Source organism: Phalacrocorax aristotelis, chromosome 6 (assembly GCF_949628215.1).
Source record: "Phalacrocorax aristotelis chromosome 6, bGulAri2.1, whole genome shotgun sequence".
Taxonomy (NCBI): Eukaryota; Metazoa; Chordata; class Aves; order Suliformes; family Phalacrocoracidae; genus Phalacrocorax; species Phalacrocorax aristotelis.
The window spans coordinates 16,711,989-16,733,130 of NC_134281.1; the positions used below are offsets into that span (position 1 = coordinate 16,711,989).

The window sequence follows — 21,142 nt, forward strand, 5'->3', positions numbered from 1 at the left end:
TTTAGGACAGAAAACCAGCTAGCTACAGCAGCACGGACCTCAGCATGTATCGATTCATATTCCTATCAAGCCTGCTACCACGAGCAAACTTTAGGAAAAGGGATAATGCTGAAACTGCCAAGGGCAGATCTGCACATCAGAGAAGAAACAGACAACGTATTCAGGGCCAAGAGTTCAGTGCTTTTGTATAGGCCTTAATTACTTCAAAAAGCAGATAATTTTCCTGTTTTAACTCTGGTTGTCATGGTCCGAAGCAAAAAATGCAATCTTGTTCTACCCAACCCTCTTTTTTTTATTTCCTCAGGTTTAGAAGAAATCAAAGATTTGTTTGCTTAGCCCCTTACTAACACTACACTTACACTACTAATAATCATGCACAGCACTTGGCTCCATTATTGATTATGAACTAAAAACCTGATTTATTATTTTTCTGCATTTTTTGATGCAGATGAGGGTGCCCAGACCATCAGAGCTGTACTTCTATAGCATGACATTGCATGTTTGTTGCCCTGGGATGGCATGAAGATGTGTAGAGAATTCTGTGTGTTTCACAGCTCCAGAAGGAGCTGAAGGACCTTGGAGGGCACCAAACGTGGCTTGGTCCGATTCACGTGATCATACATGACCCCTGGAGTACACCACAGCATTGTAGTCACATTTCAACTCAGAAATAGCTGGTTTGCTGGGGAGCAAAATGGCATTTACTCAGCTTGGGCAGTCAGAACATGGAAAGGGATGAACCAAAAAGCTTTGTATCTCACAGTGTAGATCTACTATAGGCTCCTTTTTCAGGTTTCACTCATACCAGTATTTCACTTCCTGAAAATGCCGCTTGACTAATCATATTAGCTACATGTATTTGGCAACTATATTTTCTTCCTCAGGGATGAACATTCAGAGTTATGCTACAATTGAAGAAGGCTAGCAAAATAATTTACTAGTAATATACACTGTACATTTCATGAATACATTGTGCTTTCTCCCACTTCTTATGCTAATTGCATAGTCCAGACCTTAGCAAGGTTGCTAATGTCATAACTTTGTAAGGTGCTAAAGGGAAGTAAAATTAACACTTTAAGGTGCAGATTTCAAAGTAGAAGACCAAAGGCTTGTATTTGTTTAGAAGAGGCAAAGGCAGTATTTATTTAGCAGAGTATTACTATTATATTTTGATTATTCAATCATTAGCAAAACCAGTCACTTGCATTTCACACTCACTACCTGCTTATCTAATGGCAAAGAAAACTAAAAACAACAAAAGCCCCAAAGCTACACTGACACTTTAACATGAAAACGAACTGAGGTTAGGATGAACAGAATACAATGCAAGAGCTACTAAAATAATAAAATAAGCATGCAGAAAAATAGCTGAATAGACCTACGCTATAGCAGTGAAGATAAGAGACATAGTAGTCAAGTCTTGATTCTCCAGTGTTATTCATCTTCATAGAGCCCGTTTTCTAACGCTGAAGCTGAGTACACTGCTCTACAACTACACAAAAGCTGTGAGCTTTCAGTCAAACCCAGACTCCCTTCAAGCTAAGCCTTTCTGTGAACACAACACTCATTGACAGCAGTATTATGAATTTTAACCCTGGCAAAAACTACTAGCTTATATTCCTGTCTGCCAGACTGTGTCGAAGTCCCACAAACATAGCCTAAAAGCTGAGAAAAGCCATGTGTTCGGCAGCAACATGTGCCATAGTAATTTAATTTTGGTTACATTTCCAGCAGCATTCTGGTTTACTTCTTGGTGAGTTACTCCTCCTTTACTTGATAAAAGCTGCCTGCTTTTTCTTACCTCATCTGTCTTCAGTAATACTCATTTCCATGTAACAGATCTCTTGCGATGACACAGTCAACAGCAGAAGACTAAAAACTGGACCACCATATGTAAAAGTGTGTTTGTTAAGCTAAATCCATCAGCTCCATTCACTCACAGGCAATATGGAAGCTACGGGTTCTACAAGCAACAATCTGCCTGCAGAATTAAACATTCCTCAAGTTTATTTGCTCTAACAGAACTACCTACAAGAATTTTCTGAACTCTATCATTAAAATGACTACTCCCATGTACTACCTCATTTACCTGGTGTAACCTAAAAGTTTTCTAAGTATTCCAAGAGCAATTTTTATGACAGGAGCATTGCATAGCGAGACAAATCCTCAGGCTGAGCTCTTCCTGATAAGGCAATCCTTCATTAGATCAGTCAGTCCCCACTGACGTGGTGCTGATGTAAAAATGCAGGAATTGGTACTTATATGTCAGCAGGAAAATCCCTCCCCTGAACCACATTTAATGTCTTCTGTGTAGATTGTAGAGGTATCATGAACCGATTAAACATCTGACTTTACCTTCAAGCGCTTCAGAACAAAATCAAAGATCTCTTAAATAAAAGAACACACAAAAATCAAACCAACCTTCCCCACACCTCTCCATTAGTTTACAGGGAAGAAGGGTCCTTCTGATACACATTTCCCTATATAGCCTTACCCATTTTTGTCTACCCAGCAATAGCCCGAGACATAACGCACAAGAGGCCAATGGGAGTATACATTGTCCTCCATTTGTGAAGTTCTAAAAATGCTACATTTAAATTTGGATAATTTTTTGTCTTAGAAAAAAACCTGAGTAGATGGGACTTTTAAAAAAGAGAGCCTGGATAGTGATTTCTCTACATTTGCCAGAGGTGTGCTGTTTCTTTTTCACTACGACTGCTTAATTTCTTTGGAGCCAATTATATTCCTAGAGCAGAAGTTTAAAAGACCTTTTGTTGTTATTACATGCAATGATTCAGGACTAGCCACATTTCTGAAGCATTATGCTACAATGACTTTCAAAAAAAAGAAGTCAAATTTGAGTGTTACACAGAAATTACTTCCTCACAGTCTTTGAGCATGACTATCAGAACCGCACAAGAAAGGAAATCACAGCTAAATCCTCTTTACTTTCCTCAAATGGAACAATGAGTAAACACTAAAGAGCAATATAAGAACTTTCATTACACTTCCTTTGGTTGGTAAAGATTACTGGAAGGGTCACACTCTCTCTAGTCTCCCTTATTTACTTATTTTTTATGACAGATTCTTAATTCCTGAATATTTTCTCATGTCCTGAGAATTCTCGCCTTTCCTTAAAGGAAGCTTCAAGATTATTTTATGCCATTTCAGCAGTAAAAACCACCCTTAAAATTTTTCCCTAAATAAGTGGAAATGTGTATAATAAATATAAATTTATTTCCTTTTTTTTTGAGGACGAAAATACAATTCACATAATTTCAAGAAGCAAGGGGCCCGTTCTGCCATCATATATATCTCTCTCTCTCTCTAATACCCATCTCAGCTCACCAGACTGAAAACATGCCTGGTTTACAAGGCTGTTAAATCAGTCAGGTGGATCACATTTCTAAGAAAATGTGTTTAATAATCCCAGTATATTGCAGAATACAAAACTGTTCACTTCTGTTCATCTCTAACTTTCCAACAGAGTATTATAATTTGCTATATGCTAATCTCTTTGCCTAATGGACCTGTAACTGGAAAAAATAAATCTTTTTTCTCACATGGGTGTTAATATTTATGTGCATTTACCCTGTACCTTTTAGCAAATTTTGTTTTCATCAAAGACATTGGAAGATGAAAGGGTCTAACAGAACAGATAAAACATGCAAGAGGTTTAGGCACCAGTTCTATATCGATAACATTGATCAAAACTGCATCATTAAATTATTCATGCTGTTCTGCAAGAGGACATCTGTTGTTTCTACTCAGGTTTTTCTGTTTTGTTGTTGTTTCTTTAAAGTAAAGGAAGAGGAGAGATTAATGCTGCTGTGTTTGATTGCCTCTAATTCTATTCTAGAGATTTCACTATAAGTTTGCAAAACAAGTTATTTCTTATTCAGACATTTTGTTTCCAAAATTCAATTTTTGATGCCTTCCTTGCTCAATTTTTCCCTTGTAGACATAAGAATGATGAGACGTATCAGTCCAATGGTTAGTTAGCAAACCAGTGACACACAGTGTGCTGAACAACATAATTACATAATAAACCCATGCATGTCTTTAAATAGGCTTTCCTGTAAGTGCACAAGATGACTTCAAATTAACATGATCATTCTGTGCAGCTGTGCTTTATGAGGCATAATAGCACCTGCAACGTTTTCAAGATGGCAGGAGGCACTAATACAGCAGTGTTGTGTCCTAAATAGCATCTCAAGAGACAATTAATGACGCCCTGTCTGTGAAACAGCATTGAGATGGCACACATGTGCTTTCACATGCTGAAATAATAGAGTTGTAGGAGTCCCTCAGTGAGAAAAAAATGTCATATGACTTATAACTATATTTCTGAATTGGTCATTTAGAGAAGTATAAGCTTAAAGGTGCTTGAAAAGCACCGCAAGCCAAAACATCAAAACATCTAAAAGTTAAGTTAAACATTAAAACATTAAACAGTTAAACATTTTAAAAAGACTACTTTTAACAAATGCCAAATAGATTTTAAATCAATCTTCCACATCTATAGTATGCATAAAAAAGTAACACCAATTTAGATATGTCTTATATTAAGAAATTTGTGTATAATGCAAGACTCCAGAGTCATGACTTTTCGAAAAATATTTAAATGCTTATAAATACTGGAACTATAAAAAGATAATTTTCCTTATATGTAAACTCAGCCCACATCCATTTGTGGGATGGTGCAACCTACATATAGATACAGTTTAATCTTAGGTTAAGAAATGCAAGCACAATACCCTTATTTAAATAATAAGAATCACTATCACCTACACTATTTCTAGTCACGTAAAATGCACAATGCTCCTCTTTTGAGGCATCTTGCAGTGACACCAGGAAATGGAAGAGACACTTGTAAGCTTTGCTTTATGGATTTTAGAAGAACGATGGATATTTAAGTGTATTGCTATATAAACTCACTGAATCTGAAAAAAAGCATAAACTTGAATTCTAAATACTCAGGTCTTCAGAGCTACAGAAAGCCTATGACTCTGAAAACGTTCATATAAACCATTACATTTATAGATAATGAACAGGTTTTTACTACCTGCTTATCTAATAGCAAAGAAAACTAAAACCAACAAAAAGCCCCAAAGCTACACTGACACTTTAACATGAAAACGAACTGAGGTTAGGATGAACAGAATACAATGCAAGAGCTACTAAAATAATAAAATAAGCATGCAGAAAAATAGCTGAATAGACCTACGCTATAGCAGTGAAGATAAGAGACATAGTAGTCAAGTCTCGATTCCCCAGTGTTATTCATCTTCATAGAGCCCGTTTTCTAACGCTGAAGCTGAGTACACTGCTCTACAACTACACAAAAGCTGTGAGCTTTCAGTCAAACCCAGACTCCCTTCAAGCTAAGCCTTTCTGTGAACACAACATGGACATGGAATCACAATTAAATTGAACTTGAGAAACATATTAACCCCTCAGCTGATGCCCACTAGAAGGTTTTTTTCTTTTTTCTTAGTTTACTGCAGGGTTGATATTACTTATAAAATTTGCAGAGAGAAGAAAGGATAATTAGTTTAATCTGAAACACGTTCCCCAAATCAAGTTCAGCTCAATAAATCAGTGCTTTTGTGTACTTGTGATGTGAAGGGAAACATCCTTTAACTTTTATTTGTATTTAAAAAGATGGTTACATGTAAATAAATGTGAAAAATAGATGCAAACATTACATAGTTTGCAGTACGTATCTTCCCTAGGAAAAATAGTGTAGAATTAATTAGTTCACTCTTTGTAGTCGACAAAAGTAATTAAACTTGTTCATGCTTCACTTAACATTTATTTTATTAGCAATGTGACTACTGTTTGGCTCAATACAAATTCCCATCACTACAAAACGACATCTCATAAACTACTGCTACAAGTATAATTTTGTCCTGATTTTACCCAGAAAATATATTTGTTCTCACTGCTTAAGCATCAGTCAGTAGCATAAGAAAGGCACTGTGAGCCCTAAGGAGTTTTACTTCTCATGTCCTAGGGGCATATATAACACCACAAAAATAATAGTAGGTCACCTATCATTTCAGAACCACTTGCTTTTCTTCACTTCAAAGGAGTGAAATACCCTGGTCTGCAGAAGACAGACTGTTGTAATCCCAAGGAATATCATTATTTCATTTCTGAAGATGTTTTTGGTGACAATATGCAATCTTAGAGAAATTGTTGTTCATTATAGTTTGAAGTGTCCTTTTCCGAGTGAGGAGGAATCTGAAACTTCACGGCAAAAAGACTTTACTGAATAGCCTGAGCAGATGATCTCCTGAGACCCCCTTCGCTTTCTAGAGTGCTACCTCTTCTCTCATGACATGCACCGAAGAGCAGCCTGTGTTAGGCTAACAGCAAACATTGCATCCTTAAGGAAAAACTGAGCTATACAGAATAAAAATCATCCTGAATGCATTTATTGTGGAGTAAGAAGGGGAATTCCTGTCTGCTGCATGCTCTGGCATTCACAAAGCAAATCTAGTTTTGCAGGGAGCTCTGTTCAAATCTCCTAACTCAGCCCAAACTTTTATTGTTTCTTCTCCCCACCCCAACGACATTTCTCAAACCCAGTATCAGAAGCAGCTGTTTTCTTTATTCTAGCTGGGTCAAGGTTCTGGCCCCAAAACAGTGAGGGGGCTGCCAGTGACATTCTCTTGACACAGTATGCAAGTTTTGGTCTCATGCAACCAAAAAGAATTTGGGCAAAGGATGATATTTTTTTCACAGTTTCATGTGTTAAAACTCCTAAAGGCATAATGACCAAAAAAAGTATTCTGTAGTTATTCTAGTGTTAACACAGGATCTGCTGATTTTACAGCTTCCACACTGTCCCCTGTGAGGCAGCCACTCCTCACACTACACTGCCTGGAAGAGTCTGATCAAATGCTGAACATGGTTGAATAAAGCCTCTTACAGGAAATGGCTGCCCACCCACCACTATCAGTTTTCCTTTTCTTTCTCTAGTTTAGCTTGTTACACTACCATTATACTGCGAAAGAGCCACCTGCATAGTGAAAGACACATTTCTAAGAAATATTTTATCCAGTTAAGGACTGAGTATCACTACCTTGCAGACAGAGAAATTCAAGTAGGCTAAAGAGAAATGGAAGGGGAAGAAAAAATAATCTTTACAACAGGTGTTTTTAAAGCTGTTAGTGTTTCTACTAGACAATTCAATATCAATTTCAAATGTACTCAGTCTTGTTAAATACTTGTCACTGATCAAGATCAACTACAACATCCTCTTACCAGTTTCTAAAGGACAGAGGTAGCAGTTTTAACAACACTGCATGAAAAGCGCAGGTTATTTCAAAGTGAAAGCAGAATCAAGTGCAACTCCTTTAAAGAACTGTTTTGATTTTGTTGGAAGAAAGGCAGGCTAACTCCCCATTACCTATAAAACCCTCAGAGCCTTGGAGGAGCCCTTATTTTCTCATCATTTTTTCTTGATGTTTTGCGCTTCTTGACATCTTTGACATCGGAGATGCAGCAGCCAAGAGCATTCCCTTAGTGTGGTTCCCTGTTTGTCTACATCTTTATCACTGATGTCAGATACTTAAATATCATCAGGGCTAGGTCGTTAATGCATGCAGCAAATTACGATTATTTTGGTTTGTTTTATAGAGCAATATAGTAAAGGAAGAACCTAAAGCAATAGAAAACTTTTTTCACTAGCTCGAAATTTTCAAAATTTTCTGAAATTCTAGAGTGTTAGCGTTATAACTTTAACTAGAAGTAATTAAGGATGCAAGACGTGTGTGTGTAAGAAAGCAGGGTTAAGCAAAACAGTTAATTCAGAAAGCTTATGAACCGTATTAATTATTTCCTCAATCCATTGAACCTCCCCTAACACAAAACTGCTTTCCAATAACTATGTACTATACAGAACAAAATATTCTTTAAAAGTGAGAAAAAAGTACATCCCTTGCATTCTTCAAAAATCAAAGGATGATAAAAGTTTATTGAAATTTAGGAGTATTTTATTGACAAATATACACTAATAACTGGTTCAAGTGGGATAAGAGACTTGATAAAGTAAATTTTGCTATAGTAATTTGGCTATAAAGTGCTGGAAAAACATTTTGATGCCAGTATAGCTACATGCATATAATGCTTTTATCTCATGAATTGCAAATGACAGAAAAGACATTTGGGAGAAGGGTAAAATTACAGAATCACAGGTTGGAAGGGACCTCAGGGGTCATCTAGTCCAACCTTTCTAGGAAGAGCGGGGTGCCACTGTTTTTAGTTATTACATCTACAGCCTAAACTTCTTGATCTAACCAAAAAAAGTGTATCTTTTTACTTAACCTTGGAATTAAATCCTTTTTGTGTCTCTCTAAAGATAACATCTTCTAAGAACAGTATTTTTACACATGTCCCTTAGTCAGTCTACCTTCCTGGGTCAACATATTGAATCTTCAGCTAAATTGTGTTTTCAATGAGAAGATTCATTCCCACAGTTGCTGAAACAGGACTTACTGACATGACTAATGTAGATTACCAGAAAACCTCACTGGACTTTCCTGAGCTCAGAGAATTTTGTCCTGTGTTATGCAATTCTCTTCAACTAACTAAAGACTGTGTAGATGACTCCCTATCTTTTATACTAGATTTTTTAAAGTGCTTTTCTTGCTGTAAACATTACTTTTTTATAATCTTAAATTCTAGTTGTAACGTTGTGAAGATTTTGCTTTGCAGTTCTACAAAACCTTTTATCTTGCATGTCAAAGCTCTTAAATTACTACGCATCATTTTTATGCCTACGTTAACATAAGTACTTCCATCAGAAACAGCAGCATGAGACATAAATGTTTTAAACAGTTTTAGCTAAAAGCAAGGCATCTGACTTAATATCCTAGAATATAACTAAAGGGCTAGTAAAAAGAAAAAAAAAGGCATAATTCTCTGGGAAGAAGCAGGGCCTTAGGCCATTTGACAGTTGCATGGTTTTCCCTTCAGTATCTTCAAAACTACTACACAAAACTATCGTAAAGACAAGAAAAAAAAAACTCCAAGAAAAAACCACAGAGAACATGAGGAATAAAGGAAGGCAAAAAGGAGCGATCTACATTAAAAAAAAATCTGTTACATTCTCATGAAACAGGGAAAATGGCAACATCTATTAATCTCTTGCCGCAACAGCTGTCCAGCGAATTAAAACACAGGATGGGTTTTGTCACAAGGAGCTTATCCCTTCTTCCTGAAAGTGGATGTTTACTCCCTGAAGCCAGGAAAAGAGTGACATGGCCAACTACAGGAATCAGCAGGATTATAAAACTGTAAGTCACTTGCTTCATTCAACAGTTAGGGCTGGATTGTAAAGCTCAATAACTTCGTTATCTCCCTTTCCTGCCGCAGAAAGGAGATAAGGAAGGCCAAGCTAGATAATGCAGCAATTGCAGGTTTATGGGATCCTTAGGAAGCATGTTTTTAACTAATTAACTAGTTCTGCAGGTAATTCCAACTACCCCAAGAGAAAGTTACTGATGTCATTAAAAGTACAAGAGCATTTATTGCCCATATAGCTTTTGACACAAACTGGAACAGGTGACATTGCTTTTTATCTGCTGGTTTGCTTCAGGATTTTGCAACATGACAATTGATCTGCAATAAGGGTGAGATGTTGACGAGAATATGAAAATACAATTGGTCTTGTTCATTACAAATAGAATTGGATGGTTGGAAAGCCTTTCCTAGTATAGGAAGGTTCTGAATAACAGAGCTTGAAAAACTAAAGACAGACTTAGGCCAGCTTCTACTGTTCTCATGTCCTCCAGCAGTCCAGAAAGAAGCAGCTGTTCACAGTGGTATCATGACTACTAGATACTGAGAAATCTTAACTAATTTAAAGGAGAAACTAAAGAAAAGCTGCTGCTGAAGTCATATCCCTGTCCTAGTTACAGGAAGCTTCCAATTTCAAAAAGAAAGTTCTCTGAAGAACAAAAAGGTAAGGTAAATACAGCCAAGAATAAAAATAGAGATTCTATATCTACTGGCAGATTTCTGTGACAGGAATTCAGGTGTAGCTGAGGATATTCTTCCCCTCCAGAAAGGAAAGAAGGCTGACTAATTTAGTATAATTTTTTTGTTCACAATCTGTTTCACCCATACCTTAGCAAATGCAGGTGCTGCAATTCTGTATGCACAGTTTATATGATTAGTTTAGGTGGAGATATCTAAATAAACAGTAAACTCATCCGGATGAACTGGGTAATAAAGATGTAAGTCCACTATGACTGCCGTATGAAGTTCCTTCAGTGTTTAACAACGGAAGTGTGGCATATATTGACATAACAGTCATCACAGTTTCCCTAAGGAACTGGATGAGAAACAGAGTGACATTGCATATTTCTGCTTTTCTTAGTATATTGTTTACCAGAGAGATCTGCAAACATTAGTTTACTTGGAGTATTTGAGAGAATAAATGGAAAAATAGCTTCTATTCGCTCTCTAAGAACTCAAGTAACATCTTCATAGTTACAAGCCTTTCAGAGATCATTTAACAAAATTTCTGTAGTTAAAAAACAAGTTTGATAGTACACCTATGAATTATGCTGCCAAAAACAGTTAACAACATAGGTTTTTGAAAACAAAGTTTTACAAGCATTAAGCTTTGGACAAAGGAAGTCTGGAATGCAGAGGCTGAAAATGGAGACACGGAAGATGTTTATACATTTTAAGGCCAAAAGGATCCTCTCTGATCATCTATACTAACTTCCCTATAATACATCCCACAGGACTGTTCTCAGGGGCATTGATCAGAAGAAATAAATTCCTGGATGAAGTTGAACACTTCTTTTAGAAAGATATCAATGTCTGTTTTCAGCATGTATCCTCATCTAATTAATTATAACAAACATGGCATTTTGGCTTCAATTTTGACTTGCTGTAGCTTCCAGTATTGAATTATATTATTCCTTTATATGCTGAACTGAAAACCCCTAAGTCCAGGCTTTTTCCCATCCATAGGTTTCAGGTTTCTTTGAAATGTCATTTCCACTTTTATTTCATAAATCAGGCTGAGTTACTACAGATTTATTAGAAAGACAAAAGCAGAAGAGAGGAAAATGGGGAGAAAAAAAGCAATAACCTTCCCATCTACCAGCCTGACACATTTTACTATCACAGGAGCAGTTTTAATCAGCAAAAAAACTAAGTGCCATGCCTCTAATCCCATAAGCCTTTGTAGATTCCTAGCAGATATTCATGGTCCTTTTTTTTAGCTATTCTGAATTGAAAAATATTTGTCTAAAGACAGAGGAAGAGCTCATTCTTTCATCTTGCCCTCTATCTTTGTTATTGAACAGGAAGTGCGATCTAGTAATAAAAAACAGAGCACACTCACATTTGGGAACTCCATGTTTGTTTCTATATTGTTACATGAACAACTACGAAAACACAAGTAGAAAACTGTGATACTGTGGCTTAGAACTGACTTTGAAGTCCTTATGCTCAAATACTTCTGAAATGAAGAAGTCTGCAAAGTCCTTCCTAAAAATCCGGCATCTTTCACTTCCCTCTCAACTGTTTCCAGTCTCCTTCTTCTCTCTCCCATTCTGCATAATTTTCTCTTCTCTCATGATATGCAAATATAGTTCATACTGCCCTGTCAAGCCATGTGCTCACACATCAATAGCAAGAACTGTGATGAATCTTTCTCTGCCTGTTATATCTCATGCTTATGGTGACTTGGAACAGAATGTGTGTCAGAGCTGCCAGCAGAGACACTCTTCGGAAACAGAAATAAAACCAATTACTCATTTAAGACAGCAGAGATCATTCTGCTAGATCAAAGTACAAACCAGCAGGATTTTTAACAAAGAAACAGTATCTGAATCCAGTTAACACATTCCTCCCCTTTTAGAAAGGGATTTTCACAACATATTTCTAAAGTTTGGCATCAGAATAAAAAGCTATCAGAAACATTAAATATCTTCATAGTTTGTAGGAATCTACTTAGCATTAACTGAAATTCAGAAGTCCCAATCCAATAAAAATGTTGCAGTGTATGATGTCTGGAATTATTTGAGGACAGCCCTCCATTTGCCTGTTTCAAAGTTTGTAATACAAAGGGTATCACTGTACAGAAATGTTCAGAATATACTCTTTAGATCGCATGTACTCTAGGGACTGCTTGCTGCAGGCCTGTTGAGAGACAGATGGCCAAACCTATTGTCCTGGTTTCCATCTGATAGCTTGTTTTAAGAGACAGACAGAAGTGTATGACATTAATGTAGTATGCTAATATTACTTCCGATAAAATAAATTGATCAATGTTACATTCAAAATTTGTAAATATTAAAAAATACTGATACGAAGGTATTTCACCAGTAATCATAAGCAGAAAAGAATAATGAGAAGTAAGAAGAAAAATTATACCATACATAAACCTCTTTGCCGTAAGATAATGCATATTAGGGAGTTTTCCGAGAACTGGCTTATAGCACTGTAGGACCACAAGAAATTAAACAGTTAAAGCAAAACAAAGGACAGAAATGATAGCTCAGAACTTCATTTATCTGATTTTACATGAGCAGCTTTAAACTGTGATATACCAACTAGACTTGCTAAGAAATTTTATAACTGCTGCTACTGTTTGAGTAATCCACAGAGAATAACTTTTCACACTTACCTTGTTATAGACAGAATAGCAGGATTACGTTTTACTTTCCTGATGAATAAGGGCCAAAAGTGTCCCAACTAAATAAAATCCTTGCAGCACTGCACAATCATCAATATTCATCTACCTGCTATTTCAAGTAAGCTCACAAAATGGTTAGTTAAAAATGTAAAACCAAAATCACCTGCAGAGCAATCGTGGTATTCTTCGCAGGATATTTCCCCACCAGTCCTTGTTCTTTGCGTTTCTTGAATTTCCTAAAGTAGTCCTGTATCAGGAAGGTGGCATAGAACTTCCCCACGGTTACCTCATCATCTAAATGAACAGACCAGACAGATCTCTCCCAAGTCAGCACATTTATCAATAGCCTGTACACTCATATCTGATTTGGGGGGAAAAATGTGATGGGTGCAATAGGTACTATGCTTTCAGCTTACAACAATGAAACCTGTAACTAGCTTAAAAGCAATGTTTTAGCAAGCAGTCTAGGCTCAGTCAGTTAAATGAACTCAATAAAGAATAAAACACAATACTTTACCACGTCTCGTGAACTTCTAAGTAAGTTCGTGTAAGATTCTAACAAAACCATAAACATGTTTGAGTACACATAGAAGCTGAAAGACAGGCCTTAGTTACTTGGAACAAACAGATTAGAAGAAAAGCTACTATAACTTACAAACACTTAGGTTTATGAAAGGCAGGTCCTGCTTGACTAACCTAATCTCCTTCTATGACCAGGTGGACAAGGGAAAGGCTGTGGATGTTGTCTACCTGGACTTTAGTAAAGCCTTTGACACCGTTTCCCACAGCATTCTCCTGGAGAAACTGGCTACTCATGGCTTCAACAGGCATATGCTTTGCCAGGTAAAAAACTGGCTGGATGGCCGGGCCCAAAGGGTTGGCACCTGGTCACAAGCGGTGTTCCCCAGGGCTAAGTATTGGGGACAGGTCTATTTAATGTCTTTAACAACGACCTGGATGAGAGGATCAAGGGCACCCTCGGTGAGTTTGTAGGTGACACCAAGCTGGGCAGGAGTGTTGATCTGCTTGAGGGTAGGAAGGCTCTACAGAGGGACCTGCACAGGCTGGATCAGTGGGCTGAGGTCAACTGTATGAGGTTCATCAAGGCCAAGTGCCGGGTCCTGCACTTGGGTCACAACAACCCCATGCAACGCTACAGGCTTGGGGAAGGGTGGCTGCCTGGCGGAAAAGGACCTGGGCTGTTGGTCAACAGCCAGCTGAACACGAGCCAGCAGTGTGCCCAGGTAGCCAAGAAGGCCAATGGCATCCTGGCTTGTATCAGGAATAGTGTGGCCAGCAGGAGCAGGGAAGTGATCGTCCCTCTGTACTCGGCACTGGTGAGGCCGTACCTCGAATACTGTGTTCAGTTTTGGGCCCCTCACTACAAGAAGGACATTGAGGGGCTGGAGTGTATCCAGAGAAGGGCAACAAAGCTTGTGAAGGTTCTGGAGAGCAGGTCTTATGAGGAGAGGCTGAGGGAACTGGGGTTGTTCAGCCTGGAGAAAAGGAGGCTGAGGGGAAATCTTATTGCTCTGTACAGCTACCTGAAAAGAGGTTGTGGTGAGGTGGGTGTCGGTCTTTTCTCCCAAGTAACAAGCAATAAGACAAGAGGAAACAGCCTCTAGTTGCATCAGGGGAGGTTTAGACTGGATATTAGGAAAAATCTCTTCACCAAAAGGGTTGTCAAGCACTGAAACTGGCTGCCCAGGGAAGTGGTTGAGCCATCACCCCTGGAGGTATTTAGAAGATGTGTAGATGTGGCACTTAGGGACATGGTTTAGTGGTGGACTTGGCAGTGCCAGGTTAATGGTTGGACTTGATCTTAAAGGTCTTTTCCAACCTAAATAATTCTATGATTCTGTGTTCATAAGAGTGACTCTATAAAAAAAAAATCCTGCTTACAACATTTTTTCTTTTTGATACTGCGAAACCCAATTTGCTTAGTCAGTGTATCAGTATAGCATTGTTCTAATTGCATAAGGACTTAGACATATTTACAGCCTGCTTTGCTATGCACATTTTTTTATTAGTACCATGCCATCACTGTAATACCCAAGCGTCTTCCGGTTTGGATTTTATTTGTGCCCCAGATGCTCATAGTGGGCTCTATCTTCTGCTACCTCACTGTCACCCAATTAGACAGTTTCTAGACTCTGAGGAAATCCCCCAGAGGTTACAATTTCACATATTTTCTGTGAGGCTCTTGTTTAAGTGAAGATGTGGTCCTTAGCCACCTTCTAGATAGGTGATGATGATAACAGTAAATATGAAACAACATGGTGCTTTCCCACATTGTTGTATCAGCTCTGCAATGCTGACAGAAATGAAAATACCTTCCATCAGTTAATTTAGTACCATTGAGAAGATATGCAAACAGCAAGTGCAGTAAAACCTTGCATTTTACAGAGTCACTGTTGTGAACAAAATCCAAATTTCTAAGTTTTCAAAGTTCAAAGGCAGATACGAGGATATTGAAATCACCTGTTTCATAGCATGTTAAGAATGTATGTGCCCGTTTTATGAGTCCCATTGAATCATTCAGCTGTGCAAGTTTGATCTCTTGATGAGTAATGCTTGCCAAAAAACTAGGAATAGTTTTCTACTCAAAAACATTGCTTTTCTTTTCACACACTTTTTTTCCCTGTAGAGTTATCTGGCATGAAGTTAGCTATTTTCCTTTCTGCTCTGTTGCCTAATCTCTTTATTTTTTTTATTTTCAGAATCTTAAGATAGCTATTTGCAGCATGGTTGCTTGCTGGCTACTGGCACACACAAAGGAGGGCTGGTGTGGTTTAGGCATGAAAGTTCTCCCTGCTGTGAGGGCTCACACCCCAATGGACAGTCAGTTCCTGTCATTCCACTTGCCCTTGCTGGGACAGACAGATGCTTAACATATCTCAGGATCTGGGTTACTCTGTACAGTTGTGACTTGATTAAACACAGAAAATCTAACATGCCCAGGCACCTTTTAACACACCTTTGTTAGAAAGTACGGATTTTTTTTTAGTTTTATGTCATTTGTTTTCTCCATATTTTAACTCTCTAATGGAGCTTTAGGACAGACTTGAGTGTGGGTTTTCATTTTATTGGGTTTATTTTACGTATGAACACATTCTGTTACGCAAGCTTCTTCTCTGATTGTCAGGCAAATTCTCTAATTGCATGTCATACTGTAATGTCATATATTAATACTTGACTAAAACAGAGACTCCTTGTGTCTTTGTTTTATCAATAATAATATGTCCCAATGTATCTCACTAATGATAGTATTTCTAATAATATTTTACCTGTAATATGACAGATTTTGCTCATTTAAATTTAATTAGCTTTCTTCTTTTCATGACTTGCTTTCACATCAATAAAACAGATGAGGAAATCCAACCCATGTACAATACTGTTTAAACTCATTTTTACCTCTGTAACAAAATTTGTCTCAAAATTAATCCTCTACCATTCAAAATAAGCTCCACTCATAATAATGTCTGAAATGGGCTGTATGCATGTGAGAAAGTACAACAGGCTTTAACTTCAGTAAAAATGTACCAGGGATGTATTATCCCAGCATTTTATTTGTCTTTAAATATATCAAAGCAAAAATAATTATAATAATTGCTTTAAACTGTCTTGGTTGGGAGACCAGTCTGTTGCAGGAAATAGCACATTAAAGAGCCTGCTCTGCCAAATACTGACACCTCTTTGAAGGCCTGAGTCCCCCCAGTTGCCAATAGGCTTAGCTCACAAGAAAAGCTCACCAGTCTACAGATTCAGTCACAGCAGTAAAAAGCTATTCGGTTGACTCTCCAAATCTAATTTCTAAACTTTTTGTGAATATTTCCTTTGATGTTCATCTGTAATCTCTCTTGGCAGCTCCTCAGGAGACTAATGGCGTTTTGTATTAGGAAGAGATCTCTTATAAAGCACCTCATCTAAACTTGCCTTCCTTAGTTTAGCTGAATCCATTGATCTGCAATGCAGCCTTGGTCAAACTCTCCAGATAAGCCTTTCCCCATCCTTTATACTATTTTGTTTCAAGTATTTGAACAGAACTTTTAAGGAAGTGATATAGCAAATGGCTCCTAGAAAGAACAAGCACATAGAAGTGACAGACTTGATATAACGTATACTACTATGGGTTGCACTTAGAGCATGTCTCAAGTCAGGCTATGACATTGCACAACTACTGACTGTACCTGAGACGACAATACCTGGAAAGTCTCAGTATGCAGAAATGAAGGGCCCTTATTGATCACTCTGGACACTCACCAATATTTTATAAGCATATTAGCTTAATGCATTATCAGTTTGCTGAATTGTGCATGCCAAAGTCTGTACGTACAAACAAGATGCATGTGTACTTCACAGGCACAGTCAGTTGTACTGCAGACACATGCACACAAGAACTGAAGCCTGGCCAAGGGGAGCCATCCTTGACTGTTTTTTTGAGTAACACACATATAGCCAGATATGGACATGTATAGGGAGGCAGCTAAGCGGAACTGACCACAGAATAGACAAATCTATAACTACAATTAGTGACAGCAAAAGGAATCGTTTCGGTAGGAAACTTTTGGAAGAGGGCAAAAAGTATTAGGCAGGATTAAATGGGCTTGGAGGCAGAGAATGGGGAGTTTAGAGAATACAGGTGAATCTTTAGTGAGTTGTATGTAGTTCTCTTACCATCTAGTCTCCTAAGAATGTTAACTCATTCGTACATTCAGGCATTTGACTGACATTCTATGTTTTTGCAAAGCAGTTTCATTTTTCTGTACTGAAAATGCATGGCTAACTATTAACAGTTGAATTAAGTTGTAGTAATATGTCATTTCACCAGGATCAATAATTAACTAACTATTCATTTCTAGTGCCTCTATTTCTAATTAATGAAAAAGAAGTTATACTAATGATTTTCAATCTGCTCTGCAAATAATTTTTCTGCTTGTGTTTTGGAGGCATGGTCACAAGCACACAAAGGATCTAGCATTCCCTAATACCAGCAAAAGTAATACTTGAGAAAAACATTATAAACTAGACCGCTCAATACTTGTAATGCAAGTGATTTTAACATACTGAATTTGGATGCTTTATTTGGGTTGATTTATATTGAAGAGAATTCTCTGCCTCCTAGCAGATTGTTATTATCAGCTGTCAATGGTGTTATTGTCATATACAATTTTCTACTGAATATTATTCATCAGTAGATATTAATTTCTACTGTGTACTAAGCTATTTTACACTCCTATGGCATATGAATGTAATACAGCTATATTCTTCTTTTTTCTAGAGGGATTACAATTTTTCAATTTTCAGGTAAGTCACAACAAGGTCCACAGAGAAACAAACCAAACTTTAAATAAAAAAATAGTAAATCTTAAGGACTTCCCAATCTGTTCTTATTTATACTGGGTTGTAGAAGCCATACTGTTTTCTATTAATCAAGCAGTGATCCAGGTTTTCAGCCTTCTAGCTACACTGAAGAGCTACATTTGCAGAATAAATATTAGCAATGAATTTTAGTATAGCTGAAAATAAATATATAGCTTATATTCAGCAATGAAATGAAGCTGAAGTTAACAGCGAGTTACTATGTAAGATTAGTTCTAGGAATGTAATCTTTACAGATTCTTTGTCAGATCGGTTTAGGCAGGCACAGCTCACTATTCTGAAGCATGCATCTCTATTTCAATAAAAAAATGTAGGGGAATAAAGTTGGCAAGAGGCAACACTAATTCCATGCCACCACCCTAAAACAGAATTGCTTCAGAATATTCGGAAAGACTCATAGTCGAAAGGAACAGAGGCTGCAGAAAAAGCTCAAGCACATAGTTACAACAATAACAAAGCAATTCATCTATGCCATGCAAGCACTTAGGCGTAAGGCTAAAAACAACAGAGTAGAACACAAAAAGTTGTTTTAAATGTGCAGTATCAGTTCCCCTTTGGATAGTCAAATTTGCTAGTTTTTTTGCCTTCATCTCTGCTATTATCCGGCAGCCACCACACCAATAGCAAGTGGCTCCCTCCAGCGACAAAGCTAATGCTGCTTCTTGGGTCATGCTGAACAGCAGTGCAGCCAGCATGCTCTTCCTCCCCTAGAGACTGAGTGTATCACCTTCAGAAAGGGATCAGCCTCCACCACCATCAGGCCTGGGATCTTGAGTCTGCTTCCAGACCTGAGTCTGATCAGTCTTGAAAGCTGCCGTAACACTATAAAAGTACAATAAACTACAAGAAACACCAGATGGTTACAATGGATCTGTGTGTTGGTTGTCTAGATAAATATATCCTGGGTGTGGATGACAGTGCAACAGATCCTGCACCTTTAAAACTTGAAAAAGCAAGTAAAAAACAGTCACCTAAACCTACACTACAGCATATTAATAAAATGTATATATTGAAAAAGCCTAAATATATATATTAGAATATATATATTTAAAGAGAATGATATAACAAATATTTGACGTCCTTTTACAGCACATAGGGACACCTAATATATGTGCCTCGTAGTTCTCGCAAACATATTGGCATAACTAGAATTTAGATATCTCTTTACATGGGCCATATTCACATCTCAGTCATACTGGCATAAATCTGAACCATTTCCATTATCTGTTGAGTATGCAACTGCTCTGGTTTAAACTAGTGTAACTGAGATAATTTAGCTTCTTTCTTTATCACTTTAGCAACATAATAATTTTTAAGTTGGCAATTAAAATTTTTCAGTTTTTTCCCAGAAGTATTCAACATATACAAGAATATAAGCTATAATGTAGTGTACATTGTCAAGCTTCATTAGCACAAAACATGTTCTTCTTTTGCTCAATGCATTGAAATCAAACTAAGTTTAGTTTATTTTGCTGAATGACTTGAAATCAAGACTAGGTTTAGGTCTAATAAGGTATTTTTTTCAAGCAAGAAAATAAGCATAAGTTTTTCCTCTCTTTTTGATCTAAGGAAGTTGTACTTATCAGTCCTATATGTATGAACTAGCGTAACAGGATATAGTTTTCTCTATCTTTACTTTGTTGCTATTGTTCATTGTCCTTTAATGACATTATAATTGCAAAACTTAGTAATTTTATTTTTTTGGTTCCTAACAATCTAGGAAGACTAAAATGCACAAAGTATAGCATATTGCAAAGTTTATCAGACTGACCGCCAGCTGGAGGGACAACTTGGTCAAGTAATTTCATGCTTGTTTTCTTCCATATTTTCTTTATAACTGCTCTAAGTTCTTCATTTGCTTGCTCGAGGTTACCTATGGCAATGAAATAGAAAAGTGAAGGATGCAAATTATGTTTCAACCAGCTGCAGTGACTGATTCTTTAGATATTAATTAGCTGTGTACAAAAAAATGACTGTGATGAGGATGCTTTGCCGCAAGCCTAAGCTACAAGAAGTACCAGATAACAATACTACAACAACTAAAGAGAAGAAAGGGTGTAAGACAGCGAGCTCCTGGGGCTTTCAAAACAGTCTCCGGAGTACTGCAGAGGTCAAGCATAATTTACAGATCTTGGCTCTACTCTGTCACTGCTTAATACCTTCTGCTTAAACTGTGCAAAAAGTGATGATTTCCTCTTTACAAGCCACTTCTTTCTTGATTCAAAGCTGAGCCTTTATTGGTTTAATCATAGTAATTACTCAGTTGTACAAGCTTGAAAGTTCAGTCAACTGACTACTGAGCAGTTTCTCATCTCTCGCAGCGCTAACCTAAACCACAGCAATGCCTGAGGGGACCTAATCTAATCAGTTTGGTTTTGGCAGTGGAACTCCAATTCTGTTGCGAATAGCAGAAGACGTGGAACAGGAAGTAGTAAAAGATGGTAAAATAATGAAAAAATGGTGCAAAAGTTGCAGTTGAACCAACGTGAGATCCAAGGCAGCAAGTTAAAGAGTAGTGAGAAAGGACCATCTTGGCTGGACAGGAAGGGGAGCTCATTCATTCCTTGCAGTAGAACTCCTGTTATTCCACTGCTACATGCTTTTATCTGACCAGATAAAAAGCATACAATAATTTCTGAGATTTCTTGGGCTCTGGCCTCACTACCTCTTTCATTTTCTAACAAATCATTCCCAGCAACACTGAATACAGCCCATGATGCTAAAGCAAACCAAATCCAGTGAGGCTACGGCAGCCTTACTCATGTCCAACAAAATTAATAAAGTAAATTGTAACTTTTCCTCATTGTACCTTCTGACCAGTGCAGTAAAGGCTTTTCAGCTAAGAGCCTTACCTTCTGTTTTTATCTTTAGAGCAGTCCTAACCAAAGCAAACAAAGTAGCATTGAACATGACAGTTCCATCGCTGTTTAGTGGCATATTCATGGCTACTAACCTCTGTAAATGAGAAAGGGAAAACAAATTTTGATGTGGCTTTGTTTGAAGAAAACCTCGTGTAATGTTCACTTCTGAAAAGCTGACGTATTCAATGAACAATATCAACTGATAGGCATAAAAATTATAAGTTTTCAAAAA

General features: G+C 37.4%; 1 protein-coding gene across 3 annotated transcripts in view; it reads right to left on the reverse strand.

The window, feature by feature from the left end:
- CACNA1D (calcium voltage-gated channel subunit alpha1 D) overlaps window positions 1–21,142 on the reverse strand; it is a 205,120-nt gene that overhangs the window by 14,872 nt on the left and 169,106 nt on the right. For all 3 annotated transcript variants that reach the window (XM_075096187.1, XM_075096186.1, XM_075096184.1), the window contains 3 exons: window positions 20,902–21,004; window positions 19,821–19,922; window positions 12,831–12,961 (listed from right to left, as the gene is read on the reverse strand). In XM_075096187.1, coding sequence (XP_074952288.1) covers window positions 12,831–12,961; window positions 19,821–19,922; window positions 20,902–21,004 — 336 coding nt within the window. The remainder of the gene's footprint in view (window positions 1–12,830; window positions 12,962–19,820; window positions 19,923–20,901; window positions 21,005–21,142) is intronic.